This window comes from Acipenser ruthenus, chromosome 17, assembly GCF_902713425.1.
Source record: "Acipenser ruthenus chromosome 17, fAciRut3.2 maternal haplotype, whole genome shotgun sequence".
NCBI classification, from domain to species: Eukaryota; Metazoa; Chordata; class Actinopteri; order Acipenseriformes; family Acipenseridae; genus Acipenser; species Acipenser ruthenus.
This window is the reverse complement of record NC_081205.1, coordinates 12,511,421-12,528,555: the sequence shown is the minus strand read 5'-3', so window position 1 is coordinate 12,528,555 and position 17,135 is coordinate 12,511,421. Positions and strand designations below refer to the sequence as shown.

General features: G+C 39.6%; 1 protein-coding gene across 4 annotated transcripts in view; it reads right to left on the bottom strand.

Moving 5' to 3' along the window:
- Positions 1-17,135, bottom strand: part of spata20 (spermatogenesis associated 20) — a 146,755-nt gene that overhangs the window by 101,926 nt on the left and 27,694 nt on the right. For all 4 annotated transcript variants that reach the window (XM_058989986.1, XM_034039619.3, XM_034039620.3 and 1 more), the window contains one exon: positions 9,272-9,480. In XM_058989986.1, coding sequence (XP_058845969.1) covers positions 9,272-9,480 — 209 coding nt within the window. The remainder of the gene's footprint in view (positions 1-9,271; positions 9,481-17,135) is intronic.

Below are 17,135 nucleotides of genomic sequence, written 5' to 3'. Positions count from 1 at the left end.
ATATGTTCAATCGAGGTCGATTGAACAATTACTTTGCCAGCTACGCTGGATTGGCGCCAAATATTCAACAATCTTCTTGTCTTAAACCGCAGTGTCAATTGACACCTAAATTGGCACCATGTTCATGACCAGGTCCTTTCTACCATTTGTAAAATCCACGCTTTTTCGTTACAAAACATGGCGCGCAAATAACCGTTTCACGACGGCTCTATTTTCATACATTCGTGCATAAATCCAAGGTGCAATACACTACAGTCATGAAACTTTATATGACCATAGAGACTCACGTGAAGTACTGGTGATATGAAAATGACACATTTTGGTCACATGGTTTGGCGGCCATATTGATAATTGTAAAAAAAAACTTTTGCAACCCATAACAAGAACACCATTGCACTTATGCTCTTCAAAGTCAACACAATTGCACGACCATTGGAAAGTAATAACTGCTGAAGATTGAAACAGACTGCTCACACGGCGTGGCGGCCATATTGGAATTTACGTTGAAATTTTAACTCCTAGGGCGTGCCGACAGGGTCATAGTTATAATGGAACACGTATAGGAAGTCATATGTGCTCTATGAAAAAATCACCCTTGACCTCTGACTTCTCCTAAAGGTCAAACGTGATGCATGACATCATCAACATACGCAACTGGCTATAAAACTGCCTATAACTTCTTATCGGCTGCACCAAAACACACAAAATTTGACAAGGATGTAGAGGATTATGGATGTTGTGCCATGGTCAATATGTCGGCCTTTGGTCACATGGTGTGGCAGCCATCTTGGATTTAATGAAAAATTCGGGCAATTTTCAAAAGTCTTCTCATATTTGTGCCAAAATTAACATAGTTAGCACAATTGTGATGATAACGTTTAATCTATAATAACCAATGCACTTAAATTTCATGATAACTGCTTGGAAGCTTTTATAGTTGCTAGCAACTCTAGTTATTATTATTTGTTTATTTAGCAGACACCTTTATCCAAGGTGACTTACAGAGACTAGGGTGTGTGAACTATGCATCAGCTGCAGAGTCACTTACAACTAAGTCTCACCCGAAAGATGGAGCACAAGGAGGTTAAGCGACTTGCTCAGGGTCACACAATGAGTCAGTGGCTGAGGTGGGATTTGAACCCAGGACCTCCTGGTTGCAAGCCCTTTTCTTTAACCACTGGACCACACAGCCTCCTTATGCAGTAGCCAGAAAAATAGTGGCTATTTCATGGTACATTAGAGTCTAATCTTACCTAAGACAAGTAGCTGTGGGGATGAGTAACGCCTGGTAAATCAGCGCAATTTCTGAAGCAACAAATGATGTCTACCTGTTTTTTTTTTGCACAAATAATTTTTCCAGACTGGATTTCTGAGCCTGAAAAGCGACGGTCAGAATTATTTTACAGCCATGACAAATTCCCTCCTCCAGGGTCAGCGCTCAGCATAAGCAGACAAAGCAATTGCTTAGGGCCCCAAGCAGCTCAAGGGGCCCCCAATTCAGGTTTTTAAAAGATTAAAATATATTATTATTATTTGTCTTTTACCTGTTTTACTATTGTTCTCAATTCGACCAAAAATATGTTTTCAAAATGATCCAAAAACACATAACTCAGTAACGGAGGGACGTTTAAAAATTGCTTCAGAAAGCCAATTCTCAGTCAGCTGCACATGTAGTGCGCGTGAGTGCTGATTGGCTGCATCATGATTTGAGAAAGCTAACGGCTCAGTGTGTGAGTAGAAATGGCGTCAAAAAGGTCGTACACCTCTGGGGCCGAAAAAAGAAAAAGAAAAAAACGGAGAAGGAATTTATCCTTAAGGAAAAAGGTATGTTGTTTTTTTTATTATTAGTAGTGGTGTGGCTATATTAGTTAGTTGTCAGGTGTGTGAACTTTATTATAAGGACCCAGTCGCCTTTGTGAAGTACTAACCTACGAATTTCAAATGTGAACTTTTAAATAAATATGGTGATGTTATTTATATATACTGATATATATATATATATATATATATATATATATATATATATATATATTACATTTGATTAGTAGTCATGTTATAATTTCATACCATTTTTTTTTTATTCGTATCCACAAGATCAGAATGTAGTTATTAATCTGAGTTGATGGCATTATGAGGTAAAGCAATATCTATTCATTATCTACCACACAGCAGATCAACAGCGAATCTGATATCTTATAAAAAAACAACAACATTCTCTCTACAGTATATGAATGTATTCAAGGTGCACGATGTAAACAACTGCAATATTTCTCTGAAATGATTGTGCACACATGGACTGGGGCTTTGCGTTTTCAATATATTTTGCTCCGCTGTGCTTGCTGCATTTATTAGTTTTGATATTAAGCCGACTCTAATTATTAATTAAAACGTAGATACACATATTAATTGTGAAAGGAGTTTAGCTAATACACTTCCACTTCAGCTCATTCTCAGCAAGTTCCCATCAACCACATTCTGAGCAGAGATCAGATGTAAATTGTATTTTAGCCACCATGTAGTATTTGATTTGTTGAACTAATAAACAATATAAATGCAATGTATTACACTCAGCCCCATTTTCGCCTGTTTTCTACTGTTTTTATTTGTTTATGTATAACTTTGTACTTGCGTGTCGTGCAAGCATGTGTTTATCAAACGAAAGGCCACAAAATTGACTATTTAAAGAGGATCCAAGTAAACTGAACAAAAACACTAACACGCATTAACAGAAAAGGAATAGAGAGATTGCATCTGTTAATGTGTGTTTAAAAAATGTACTCCAAGTCTCTTTCAAATAATACAATTGATTTTAATAAATATATATTAAAGTACAAAGCATACATTTAGAAAATACCTAATTATGTAAATGTAATGAAATTGGGATTTCATTTTCACAGGTGCAATGCTCAAGTGTATTTCCAAAGGACGTTCTGCTGAAGAACCAATCCCCAATACAGCCACTGGTAATGCAATTGAAGAACATACCAGCACCCCAGGCTCAGCCAGCAATACCGATACAGATGCAAGAGATCACACTGCGCGAGCTGTTGGTTCAGTTGCTGAAGTTGGATTGAATGCTGAAGTGGATGAAGGACAGCCAGGACTCTGGGTCAACATTAGTGTACTTCTAAAGAGCCATGAAAATAGTCCTGAACATATTAAGCACATGCAGTCCTGGAAAGAGCTTGAAATTTGTTTAAAGAAAGGGAAAACGACTGTCACAAATGTGTCTTATTGAAGCTGAAAGAAAGTACTGGCGTGATGTTTTGCTGCGCCTGATTTAAACTGTGCCGTCGCTTGCAGAAAGAAATCTTGCTTTCTGTGGTTCTTCTGGCTCAGAAAACGTATACATGCCAAACAATGGAAACGTCTTGAAAGAAGTGCAATTGCTTGCTAAGTTTGCCCCACTAATGGAACAGTAGGGTGTGTTCAAAGGGGTAAGCCCCATACTCATTTAGGGAAAGACATTCAGGATGAATTGTTTGAAGCAGTCAGCAAAAAACTAGTTCAAAAAATAGTGGCACAAGTGAAGGAGTCAAAATGCTGTGTGGTCCAGTGGTTAAAGAAAAGGGCTTGTAACCAGGAGGTTCCCGGTTCAAATCCCACCTCAGCCACTGACTCATTGTGTGACCCTGAGCAAGTCACTTAACCTCCTTGTGCTCCGTCTTTCGGGTGAGACGTAATTGTAAGAGACTCTGCAGCTGATGCATAGTTCACACACCCTAGTCTCTGTAAGTCGCCTTGGATAAAGGCGTCTGCTAAATAAACAAATAATAATAATAATAATAATAATAATAATAATAATAAATGCTATTCAATCATTTTAGATTGCACCCCCGATGTTAGCCATCAGGAACAGATGTCTGTGATAATTAGAGTAGTTGCAGTTGATGAAAAGCCAAAAATTAAAGAACATTCCTGATAGCGCCTGAAACAACTGGTCTCAGTTTGTCAAATGCAATTTCAGAAAAGCTTGAAGAGCTCAATATTCCATTGGATGACTGCAGAGGTCAGTCTTACGGTAATGGGGCAAACATGCAAGGCAAAAGACAAGGTGTTCAAACTTCACTGCTACAAACAAATACCTGAGCTGTTTATGTTCCTTCTGGGTCGCACACATTGAATTTGGTTATTGCAGATGCTGCAAAATCATCACGTGATGCTGCCACTTTCTTTGTATACCTTCAGAAACGCTACCATGTTTTTTCTGCTGCCACACAGCAATGGGATGTTTTGTGTCATTACGTTAATGTGAAGTTGAAATCCTTGAGTGAAACAAGATGGGAAAGTAGAGTTAAAAAGCATAGAAGCAGTAAGGTTTCAAGCTGCTGAAGTCAGGCAGGCTTTGTTGGAGGTAAGAGAGAAATGTACTGAGGCTGTGGCAAAAGTAGAAGCTCAAGTCCTGGGTGAGGAAATTGGATCTACCGTTTCCTGATATGCTCAGTTGTGTGTTATTACCTTTTTGATAAACATCAATCACGTCAGTAAGCTTCTACAATCCCTTCTATGCAAATGGTTCTGGCTACAAATTTGCTAGAAAGCTCCAAAACATTTCTGATGGATTACAGAGAAGATGGATTTGCTGGTGCTCAAATAACAGCTAAGGAGATTTGTGAACAAATAAATATGCCTGCGCATCTCAAAGAGAAACGTCTTAGAAGCACCTGACGAGCCACTTGAAGTAGTGGACTCAGCCATAACATCATCAACTGAGGACAGATTTCAAACTATGGAAAGTGTTAAAGACAAGTTTGGAATATTGTGAGATTTGAAACAAACAGCAGAAATGCCTAAGGAGTTGTTAAGCGAACGCTGCAATAACTTGCAAAACTACTTGCGCTCCGAACATGTATCAGATCTCAAATGGAAAGTATCTTTTCCAAGAAATTGTAAGCATATACAGTTTGCTTCCAAAGAAAATGACAGCTTATGAAGTCCTCTCCTTTATACACGAAAAACCAATTAAAAGAGCTCTATCCTAACCTTTGGATCGCTTTGAGAACTGCTGTAAAACTCCAGGTAAAGGTAGCTTCTAAAGAGAGGAGCCTGTCAGAGTTAAAGCTGGTAAAAACATTCCTGTGGTCATCTGTGGCTTAGGACCTTTTAACAAGTGTGGCTTATGGAAAAAATGCAATTGTTTTGTTTGTTTTTTTTGGGGGGGGGGGGGGGGGGGGGCAAAAAAAATATTCCTGCTTAAGGACCCAATGGGCTAGCAACACCCCTGCCCACCTCTATAATGAATATTAAGAAACGTTATTAATACACATTATTGGCTGTGTGTCTGTAAAAAGAGACAAAATGAGTCAAATGTACTCAAATTTGGATCAGGTTTTTCAATGTTACAAATAACTAAGCTACATATCATAATGAAACCATATTTTTGGTATTTAATGTAAAGGTTATGTATTTAACCACAGGCAGCTCAATGTAATGTAAAGCATCCAGCGATGATAAATAAGAAAAGCAATACAAGTATAAACATTATGATTAAATACCAATAAAAAACTCAAAAATATGTTTTTGTTTTTACTCTGTTGCCTCTTAAATCGCAAAACTAACTACAGTAACAAATGTGGCGACATGGACTTTCAAGTTAAGGGTGAAGGATCCTCAGCCCTAAAATCCTGCGAGTCCTAAATCACACATTAGCTCAGTACTGTATTGGATTGTTTACATCACATGGATATGTTTGATGACCCTCCCCTGCATTATTCAAATGATGGGGACAAAGTAGAATACATTTCATGCTGCATGTGATACGAGGATCAGCAATTCCTCAAACGTTTTCCTGAGAATCGTCTTCATAAATAAAGACTAAAATCCATGAAGTAGTATGCTACATTGTGGGAAGCTGAGGTGTCATATACAGGTAGTGAACAAAAAAATGGAAACACCAATGTAAAGTCACTGAATAGGGCGTTGGGCCACTATGGTATCCCGCTTTGTGGAGTTCTCGGCGGACCACTTTTGATGAAACTGGCTTGATGAACAGTTGCTCACCTGTTTTGCCTTGCACTTTGAATTAATGCACAGTTATTTGACTTTTGGATTATACTATCATGACTCTGGTGCTGTTGATTGGATGCTGTGGACTGTGTTGTTGTTAAGCTAAAGAAAAACGTCACTGGACAAAATACTATGTTTTGTGAAACCTTGCTGAATGCCAATTAGTGGAGAATATATTTATTTCTTATCCCACTGAACTGTTAAGAGACTACGGTGATAGCTGTGAATAAGAGGTCTTATGGCTGCGGGCCTTTTGGCTAAGACAACCACGCACTTTCTTACTTTTGAAAAAACTGCTGCTACTCAGGCTACATGTTAATTGCTTATCCATCTGTCGGTGTTCATCTCCGTCATTGCATCACTGCATCTGACTGGGCTTATGCAGAAGTATTCACCCCCCTGCAAAGTTTTCACATTTTGTTGGCACCTGAGCGTACTCCACGACGCTTTCAAATTAGACTTTACATGTAGAATCTACACAAACTACTCCACATTGATAAAGTTAAAAAATGCATATAGAATATAAATAAGTAAGATGTACAGAGAAAAACAGATTAATCTCAGTTGCATAAGTATTCAACCCCTTTGCTACTTGTGGCAATGTGCCCGTCCCTGTGTGCATTTGTATGTTGGTGCGTGTGTTAATGTTGGTGTATAGTCATTGGTACACAGGATATAAACGGGTCTGTGTTTCACGTGTATTTAAAAAGTGTAGATTTGTATTTAGGCACGAGGAGAGCACAAATCACTTCACGTGCTGGTTAAATGTAATATGTGAGCACGGGGTTGCACAGAATTAATTCACGTGCTGGGATTCAAGTGAATAATTAATTAGTAATTGAATCCCAGCACAATAGTGTATATATAGACGCACATTTCTTGCAGTCGGGGTTAGGTGTTCGGTGAGTGGAGAACGGGATTGGAGACAGAGGTAATTGTGTATTGTAAAAGCGTAAATAGTTAAATCTGCTCACCGTGTTTTGTTCGTCTGTCTGTTGTGCACTGTCTAGTCCGTTTTGTTTGTCTATTTATTTTGGCGCAAGTGCCGTGTCCCGTGTGTTGTTTGTTTCAAACCTTTTATTTTCTGTTCTGTTTATTAAATGCTGAGCGCGATCACGCGCTCAGCTTAACCAAAACTCCAAGTCTCTGTGTGTTACTTCCTGGCTCTGGTCTGACACCACCCACTCCGGCCGTCTTTGTGACACTACTGCAGCCCTAAATCAGCTCAGGTGCAAATGATTTGTTTGAAAGGTCACATAATTAGTGAAATGGTTTCAGCCTGTGTGTATTCAAAGTGGTTTAACTTGTAGATAATTTCCCTCAGGTATATAAAGACTTTCAAGCTGCAACTCGCATAGTAATCCAACAAAGCGACCATGAAGACCAAGGAGCTTTCAAAACAGAGCAGGAGATGGGTACAAGAAAATTTCAAAGACGCTGATTATCCCTCTCAGCACAGTGAAGTCCATCATTAAGAAGTGGAAGATGCATCATACCACCCAGACACTACCCAGATCAGGTTGCCCTCCCAAACTGAAGAGCCGGACAAGCAGGAAACTGGTTCGGGATGTCACTCGAAAGCCAACAATGGCCTTGAGAGATCTGCAAAGTTCTGTGTCTGAGATGGGAGTCAGTGTTCACACATCAACAATAAGCCGGTCCCTACACAAAGCTGGCCTCTATGGACGGGTGGCTAGAAAGAAGCCATTACTCAAAAAGCATCATCTTTAAAAAGCATGTAGATGATACTGCAGACGTGGAAAAAGGTTTTGTGGTCAGACAAGACAAAAATTGAACTTTTCGGTCTAAATTCCAAGTGTTACTTCTGGCGCAAGCCCAACACTGCACATCACCCAGTCAACACCATCCCATGATGGTGGTGGCATCATCATGTTATAAGGAGGCTCTGTGGTCCAGTGGTTAAAGAAACAGGCTTGTAACCAGGAGGTCCCTGGTTCAAATCCCACCTCAGCCACTGACTCATTGTGTGACCCTGAGCAAGTCACTTAACCTCCTTGTGCTCCGTCTTTCGGGTGAGACGTAGTTGTAAGTGACTCTGCAGCTGATGCATAGTTCACACACCCTAGTCTCTGTAAGTTGCCTTGGATAAAGGCGTCTGCTAAATAAACAAATAATAATAATAATAATGCTATGGGGATGCTTCTCTTCAACAGGGACTGGGAAGCGTGTCAGGATAGAGGGGATAATGGATGGTACAAAGTACAGGCAAATCCTTGAGGAAAACCTGTTTGAGTCAGCCAAGACTCTTTCAGCAGGACAATGACCCGAACCCCATATATATATATTATATATATATATAAATATATATATATATATATATATATATATATATATATATATATATATATATATATATATATATATTGAATATTGATTACCTCTTACATATTTCTTTCGGCTGTATCAAATATATTGAGACAAACATATTTAGCGGTCATTGTCATGATAAAGCCAAGGAACTGAGTAATAATGTACTATTTAATGGTTTCCCAATACATAAATTAGTGTAAGAATGTTTCTCTTAAAATTGATTTGTTCAATAAGAAGATTTGTTCAATAGCTGTTTGGTGTTTGGGGACTTGTGTGCAATATCCACTTCCTTCCTCCATATTCTCGTTGAGTAATTAAGCTGGCTCTATAATTATGCAGCTGTGATATCCTGGTGTTCAAGTTAGGGCAAAATCAGATGTAGAACTGGGTTTTACTATTAGGTCCTAGTGACGGGTTTTGTGAGAAATTATCATTGTGGTAGACAGTAAATATTCCCCTGGCTCCCCAGACAATAAACTTTTACAATGATGTACAAATATTTAAAATACAGCACTACAGATAGACCGCTGCATCCTGGTTCCTCACATGGTCAACCAGCAGCTTGATTATTGGAGTTGTTTTCCTGGTTTACCTTGCAGCTCGATATATAGCACAGTCTTTGAACTATCTGCATATTCCTATGGAACTTTAAAATACATCAAAAGAACAGAAAGATATTCCACAGAAGAAAAAAGGACCAGTTGCTTGCCCCAAATAAGAGGTAATAAAACAGATTTTTAAGCCTTGGTTATCACACTTTTAAAGGCGGCAGTGATGATGTTGCTAGTGTCAGTAAGAGGTAAGAGCATGGATTTTAAAGCATAGGGACAATGATAATATTAGTGCTAATATGAGGTGAGAGAGGTGCCTTGGTTGGCACTATACATGAGTGTACAGCAGCCTGTATTAAAGTCTAGAGTGGTGGCTGTGCTACCTTCTTTGAGTCTCAGCAGCACAGAGCGGTCAGTGGTCTCGCTGCTGAAGTAGCCGCTGCCCTGATCATCCCAGAAGAGCTGGTCCTGCCTGTCCTGCAGAGCCTCTGCCCACTCCAGCCAGCCAGCATCCAGTGAGGCTTCGTACAGGTCCAGCAGACCGCCAATCACAAAGGCGTAGTCATCCAGGAACCCGCTGATAGGCTCTGAGCTGAGGAGACAACAGGAAGCCAGGTTACTAGGGGAACAACACCCACCTCAGGCCTCAACAAACAAGGGGCTTAGACAGGTACTGGGGGACAAAACCTCACTAAGGGAGAAAAGGAGTCAGTCACAGAGAGAGAGAGAGAGAGAGAGAGAGAGAGAGAGAGAGAGAAACAGAGACTATAATCAGATATAGAGTTGCCACATTGTCACAACTTCCTCTGTGGCCCCAAAGGCCACAATGTAAATAGTAAAAAAAAAAAAAAAGTATTTTAAAAAGTCTTGGTGAAGATTTCAACTTTTTTTTTTTAACAAAGTTCAAATTCAAATTTGTTTCTGCATTTTACAACCAAATGGCTTTAAAATATGGAAATTAATGTAGGAGTAAACTCTAATGAGACACAATATAGATTTTAGGCCCTGCTTTCAGAAGCACGCTGCTGGAAACAGATGCACTTACCTGGCAATACTGTAACCAGAATAATAAGATCATTTATGACATCTCAGAAGATCAAAGACACAACCCTTGTACATTTGAAGTATGAAGCACAAAGCAAAATGGTTATTTGCTTGACTAGATTCTCAAAGCTATTTACCCTCAAATGTATTCATCAATTTCTTTTTCTGAAAGGAAAAAACACCAAATACAACGTAAAACAACAATAAGAAACAAGCTAAGACTACTTACAGCCCCTAAATAAAAAGTCTGAGTTATTATTCTTTTGGGTACATTTCCTTTTTGAAAGAAACTGTGCAGCTAATGGCGATTTGGAGTAAATAGATACATCAAGTGTTGCAACAACACAATAGTATCATTCAAAAAACGAATAAGGATGATGCGATGAATGGTACTAGCATGCTGTACAGCACTCTGGGTATTTGTATATGTTCACATATATCTAGAAAAGCACTTGTGTGTGATGAAACTTGCTAAGAAGTTATTGGCGTATCCTAATCTGGGGTGTATGTATTTTTTTTCAGTAATGAGAGGGCAATTCCTGGTTTGGACTAGAGGTGACAGATACACAGTGGACAAACTCTAAACGCTACCTGAAGATATCCTTTCTGCAGGCACAGTGAGAGCTGTCCACGGTGCTGACTACAGTGTCACGTGAGGACAGGTAGCGAGAGCTGCCCACAGTGCTGACTGCAGTGTCGAGTGAGGACAGGCAGCGAGAGCTGTCCACGGTGCTGACTGCAGTGTCGCGTGAGGACAGGCAGCGAGAGCTGTCCACGGTGCTGACTGCAGTGTCGCGTGAGGACAGACAGTGAGAGCTGTCTACGGTGCTGACTGCAGTGTTGAGTGAGGACAGGCAGCGAGAGCTGTCCACGGTTCTGACTGCAGTGTCGAGTGAGGACAGGCAGTGAGAGCTGTCCACGGTGCTGACTGCAGTGTTGCATGAGGACAGGCACCACGGTCTCTACTCCTCATTAAGCGCTGAATAAGAACCAGCTCTAATAGCCTAACGCTCAAGCAGCAGTGTGGTCCCTTTGAAAATCTCATAAAGTAAAAGAACACCTAACTGGCACGCACTTCCATCACTGCAGGAAACAGTCATTACAATATTCACCTTGACCCACAGGAGCTCATTTGAAACTGGTTTTGAAGTCTGTGCCAACAGTTCAGACATCGCTAACAAGTCAAGGTAACTCGAACCAGCACGTTCTTGCACTGATGTATTCAAGACTTTATTATAGGTATGGGAGGCTTTTGTTAATGCGTTACTGTTAAAGTGATTGTAGCCAACAAAATAATTCCATAAATCTAACATGTGGTGCACTTCCATTAGCTACATAGGTCTCAGATGTGCAGTTCTGAAAGAAACACATGGTATGGCAAACATATTTTATCTACTATCTTAACCTACTACTTTACGTTAAAGAAAGTTCTCAGTGTCTATGGTTATTCTCAGGATATCTGTTACATTTGCACTTCCTGGGTCATTTGCAACGAGAGAAAGAGAGGAGAGGGAAGAAGTGAGGGGGAAGAAGGGAAAAATGAAGCAATGAAAAAAAGGGGAGGGCAGACAGGGAAAGAATGCAAAAAGGAAGGACAGGTGAGACTAAGTGGGAGCAAATCAAGCTGATTTTTGTACTGTTCCCTTTTGCAATCCTTCCGAGCAGTTCTTACTGTAATTATTCAAATATTACGCATATATTATATTACTGAGCTGCTCTTCAGTTCTACTTGTATTCTACAGACATATGCAATGTAGGCTAGATTAGTAAGCACCAGTCCCAGCAGTGTATTGCTGGCAAAACTAAAGGAAACTTGTTTCCAAAGTGGCTGATCACTAGATGGCGCTGCTCTTACTTCTATGAAGACACTTTGATCTAGTCTTGGTTACATATATCTATGGCAGGTGACTAGAACTGAAAACCAGCTCGGGAACTCCAAGGAAAAAGCACCAGAGTTCTCTGTACTTGAGTAACTGCAATTGAAGTACACACAAGCTGCTTCCCCTTTTAAAATCCTTGATAAAAATACATAATACAACAATGCAATGGGATCCAGCACTGTGGCTGCTTCAGTGCAGGTCAGGCCAGTTAGCTCACCATTAACACCTCAGCAACAAGCCACACTCTCCACGTACCTCAATCGCTATAAAGTCTTAGCTTGAGATCATAGTATTGAATCCCGGTGTTGAAAAGTATTTTAATGCAAAGGTACTTCTCTTTGTATAATTATAGTACAATAAATAAATCGAAGAATACATCCACTACCAAACATATTTTGTATTGAAAATTGTATTACAGAGAAGATAATGATACTGATGCTCACATTGAAGGGTAACCACATATTAAAAGAAGGGTCATTCCACACCAGCTCAACCAGAAAAGGGACATTTTTTTGCCAACTGTCTCAGACTTTTCTAGAAAAATTCACCTGGGGGTTTTCGGGCCCGCTGGCTTCAGAAATGCTAATATTTTAATTATTTTAATTTCCCCTTTGAGCTGTGACCTGGCAAAGGTCAACCTAAAGTGAAAAAGTGACCCTGACCAGAAAAAATCACCCTGGGTTCAACTTAGTCACTACCTTCATGTGTAGCACCAAACTCACTTTTGGCAAGTTGCCAGACGAGGGGTAAGTGAGTTTTATTTGAACTTCAGCCCAACCCTTTACCCTGTAGGGAATGCAGGTCCTAAAATGTTAGTATTGCTGTAAGAACCTTAGGGACCACTCTTCCAAATGTTGTGAAACACTTTTGGTTTCAAGTCCCCTCACTGGTCATTAACCCCCTCTGAAATTTGAATTTAGGCCGAAATAACTCAAGGGGACGGGGGGGAACGGGGTGGGGGCGACAAAAAAAAAAAATCATCCAGATATATTTTTGTGTTAATGTTGATGAGATCTACAAGAATCCAAAAATCTGCATATTTTGGATTTTTGGCAGATTTTTTAAGTTGCATTTCTCATGCTTTCGAGCATTGCTTATGGCCACTTTGGTGAAGCTAAAATACCACATGATCTTCTTATTCTTCAATATTGCATTGTCTGGGGTTAGATCTAGACTTAAAGGTGATGGGGTGTACTTCCAGTGACACTAGCCTGGAGCTTGTGGAACTTAAGATTTCTTTGTTACAATGACACGTTTGAAACTACTAAAATCTCACTTAGATGCGTTTTAAAAAATACAAACTGATAGAAAACACAAAAAAATAGATCATCTTGGCAAACTTTAGTGCTTGAGGGGGTAATCATTTCACGATCTTTATGACATGCTTACCGTACCATATGCAGTGTCCAGTCTCAACATTTCCTTTGGCTGTGAGGTCTGGTGTTGAAAATTCACAGTTTTTCAAAAAAAAACACACAACTTCCCCTTACCCCACCGTTTGCATACGCATGCCTTCCACCATCTTGACAACGCAGCGTGGTTGCCATGTGGTTTTGAACACTGCTCCGTGAGGATCAGCTTTTAGGCTCCAGTTTCTTATTTTATATTGAGGCATCATAAAAGCACCTGAGGGAATTAACAGTTACATTTAGACTTAACTTTTGCAGTTACCAAAATTAGAGTAACTTATCATAACAATATATTTAAAGAGAAAATGTAAATAACAGGCAGATGCCAGTTAAAAAATGCTCCAAAAAATGACAAAGTAGCCTGTCTCACATGAGGACACTGGCACTTAATGGGTTAAGATAGGATTGGTACTTAAGATGATGGTTAAAAACAACCTAAGATGATGACATGGGAAGTGTTTTAAGTGGACTTCAATATAAATTAGAATAATGTATTTTGAAGGACTGGGACACATACTGGCACACTGCTTCTCTCGTGAGTGCTCATTAAAACCTTCTGCACACCGTTCAGGGGCAAAATGGGCAACAAACACTGTCACTCTGTATTGTTAAGCAATCCCAATACTAACTGAAGGGGAATAAGCAGGAGGTTTAGCATGCAAGAGAACCATGTCCTTGTTTCAGGGGAGCGAGAGCTGGGGTCACAAAGTTAAGACTGTGTTTTCTGTTTGAACGGCTTCTCATTCCGCGCGCGGAGCCCGTTATATTAAACATTCTCTATAAGTTATATCCACACAAGTTTTCGTAACCTTTTGCATTAGGAAGCCGCTCAGTCACTTTGCAGTCCTCTTGTCCATCCAAAGTACTGATAAGAGGACACTCTTACCACCTATACCATGAGGGACAGGCCAACTGTACATATTAATATGCCAAAACATCAAAATGTATTATTATTATTATTATTATTATTATTATTATTAATAATAAATAGTAGTAGTAGTAGCAGTAATAACAAATCAACAACAGCAACAATAATAATAGTAGTATTTAAGAGTTGCGATACAAAACCCTTTTAATAATGTGAGATGAGTGAAAAAGCGAGGGAGAGAGATGGGAGAGATTCTGCTTGGAGCTGGGTCTCGCAGGAAGATGGGAATGGTAAATGACAGCTGCAGAGGGAGGGAATGGAAGTTGCTGCACTTCCACAAAGAGCAGGCAGTGCAGCTTCACATGGCAGGAGATAAGAGGAAAAAAGAAGAAAAAAATGCATTTTCTAATAAATTAGTCAATCTGGCAGCATTCTAGAGAAAAAACAACTTCAAAACAACGACTTTTAGTAGCTGGTAAAAGCAATCGTAAGAATTGCTTCTGACATCTTCCAAACCTAAGCTTCCATAAGGTGACTGATTCAGTGAAGAGGCAATGCAATGAAACAATGGTTTGCTGATCCATGGTAGTGTAACGATTCATTAACCACACAATACAAAGTGTTCTGTTAAAAGGTTCAACTTGAGTGTGACAGGGAGCATATTAAGAGTAAAGTAAGAAAACCAGGATCAGCCATGTAAAGAAAGCAAATCTATAATATGGATTAACTACTGTGATCAGATTTTAAACAACTACTAAAAAGAAGGATTTCAGACGTCTAACTGGTTATTTCTAGCATCGTCCCATTCCATTCCGTGCTCCTGTTCGTTGGGAAAAGATCAATCATTCTAATTAGTGTAATGAACACCAAGTTTTGCCAAGCCACATAACAAATTAAATTCTCTGTACAAAACTGTTGATTTTGTTATGGAGGAAGGGTTGTGAATTCAGTTCAAATTCACTGTCTAGCTCTCTTGAGGTGTTGTGGGCTAGTCAACGAAACACCAAGGATGGAAGGTGCCCACTTGAAGACCCCAGAGAAGTACCGTACTCAGCTCAGTCCAGACGGTTGTCATGCTCATGCGCTAGGGAGGCCGCACTGTGGTTGATCCCTGGAGCCAGCATTGTAGTCGTTGTGTGTCCTGATGCACCAGGGAGGTAAAATAGGCTGATCCCTGGAGCCAGCATTAAGGCTGGTTCACACTGAACATACGATTCAGATGGTCGCTACGCCACCTTGCGTTCAAATCGTACACGCTGCATATGAGTTGGTAGATTTCAACTTCTCAGCGTCAAGTTGGTGACGTCACTCGCGTTCAACCAATCACACACCTTTCTCTTTCCTTTAGAATTTTACAAGTAAAATACAATTTACCGTTTATTATTTTAAATAAATTATACTTGTATAGATGTAGTGGAAAATGTCTAAAGAACTAATAATTAAGCATGTACGGTACCATAAATAAACAGATAAACAATCAGAATGAAAACGAACAACTCAGGAATTTAAACCGTGTTTAATGTGTGTCTCTCAGCAGCCTATGTACAGTGTTTACTGAAAGCGGGATGCTTAAATTGAGCGGGTCAGCTCAACAAAGTCTGAGTGAATATCAGTGATTTTACCATGAAACTGAATGGTGGCATTTGCTGTCAATCACACAATAATTATTTTTTTATTTTTTTGGCTCAGCTGTTTATAAAAAAGAGGCACTGCGGTTCTATAGTGTATAAGTTAAATGCGGCTGTGTGAACGACTCCCTGAACCTCCAGAAGAGTGTTGTCTTTTTTAAACCAATCAATGAACAAACGCAGAGAGAAGATCGTTCAGTGTGAACTACAGCCTGCGTTCAATCGTAGCATCCATCTGAATCATATGCCCAGTGTGAACCAGACTTTACACTTCAGTCATCAACACCAGGCAGAAGGATATCTTCATCATCAGATGGAAGGAAACGCAGATGGATCACATTAGTTTACAGTAAAATAAGCTATGTTGGAAGTTTTAACACCTGCTCTCATGTAATGGAAATCTTAGGTTCTACTCAATTGCTCTGCCACCAAACCTTCCCCTCAAGTGCAGCCACCTCTGCTCCGATCTTTAACCCCACCGCACGGCGCAATGAAATCCAAAACATGCTCCGTCAGCAGCAGCTCTGTCGGTCAGGATGGCTCCCCTGTCAGCTCAGCTCAGCAGCTCTGTCAGTCCGCACAGAGCTATGTTACAACTGATAAAGTGCTCTGTCAATACCACGTACGCATCTCAACAATGTACCTCCAGGCTGCAGGATTTTTCTGCTTGACCAGGGCACCTCTGCGAAAGTTTACAGAAGCGTTATCAAAACCATGCAGCCTGAAGAAGCAAGGAAACATGGATAAGTTTCTATTGAAACAGCTCATGTGTCAACTGCTAAATGTCAGGAAAATCATAACGTTAAACACAAGTTAATCAGCAGTGTTTCGTTATCACATCTGACTGATGTTTTAATTGGTGTAATAAAGTAATCATTTTAGACTTCGATGACACAATAACAGGTGTATTCTGTTTGGCCACCTGCAGATTTCTACACCATACAGATTGTTTTGTTTTTTTACAAGAGCCTCCATTATACCACCATTGACAGGGAGGGATGAAAAAAGGACTGCATTGTATAAAAGCATAAGTAAGAAAACAGCTCATTTAACAAATGTTTCAACATGAAGTCTGCATCAATGTTTTTTATCATTATAAAAACAGTTTGTAATCCAAGATTTCACAGTTAACATTAGCATGTACATAAACTACTTCAAAATGTTTCCCTTCATTTTTACATTTGTATAACCATTACAAATATAACCATTACAAATATAAACTATAACCATTACAAATATAAACTATGGTTTTGAACTATGAATTTTCTGAGCCCCTTAACAGCAGTTAAAACATTTCTGTGACGTCACCCTTTGATCTTTCAGTGGATTATATCTACGAATCGTCTAACTAAAGTGGCAGTGTGGCTTTGAATGTATCAGATGTATTGTTGATAAACAAATTCACACTTTGAGCTTCG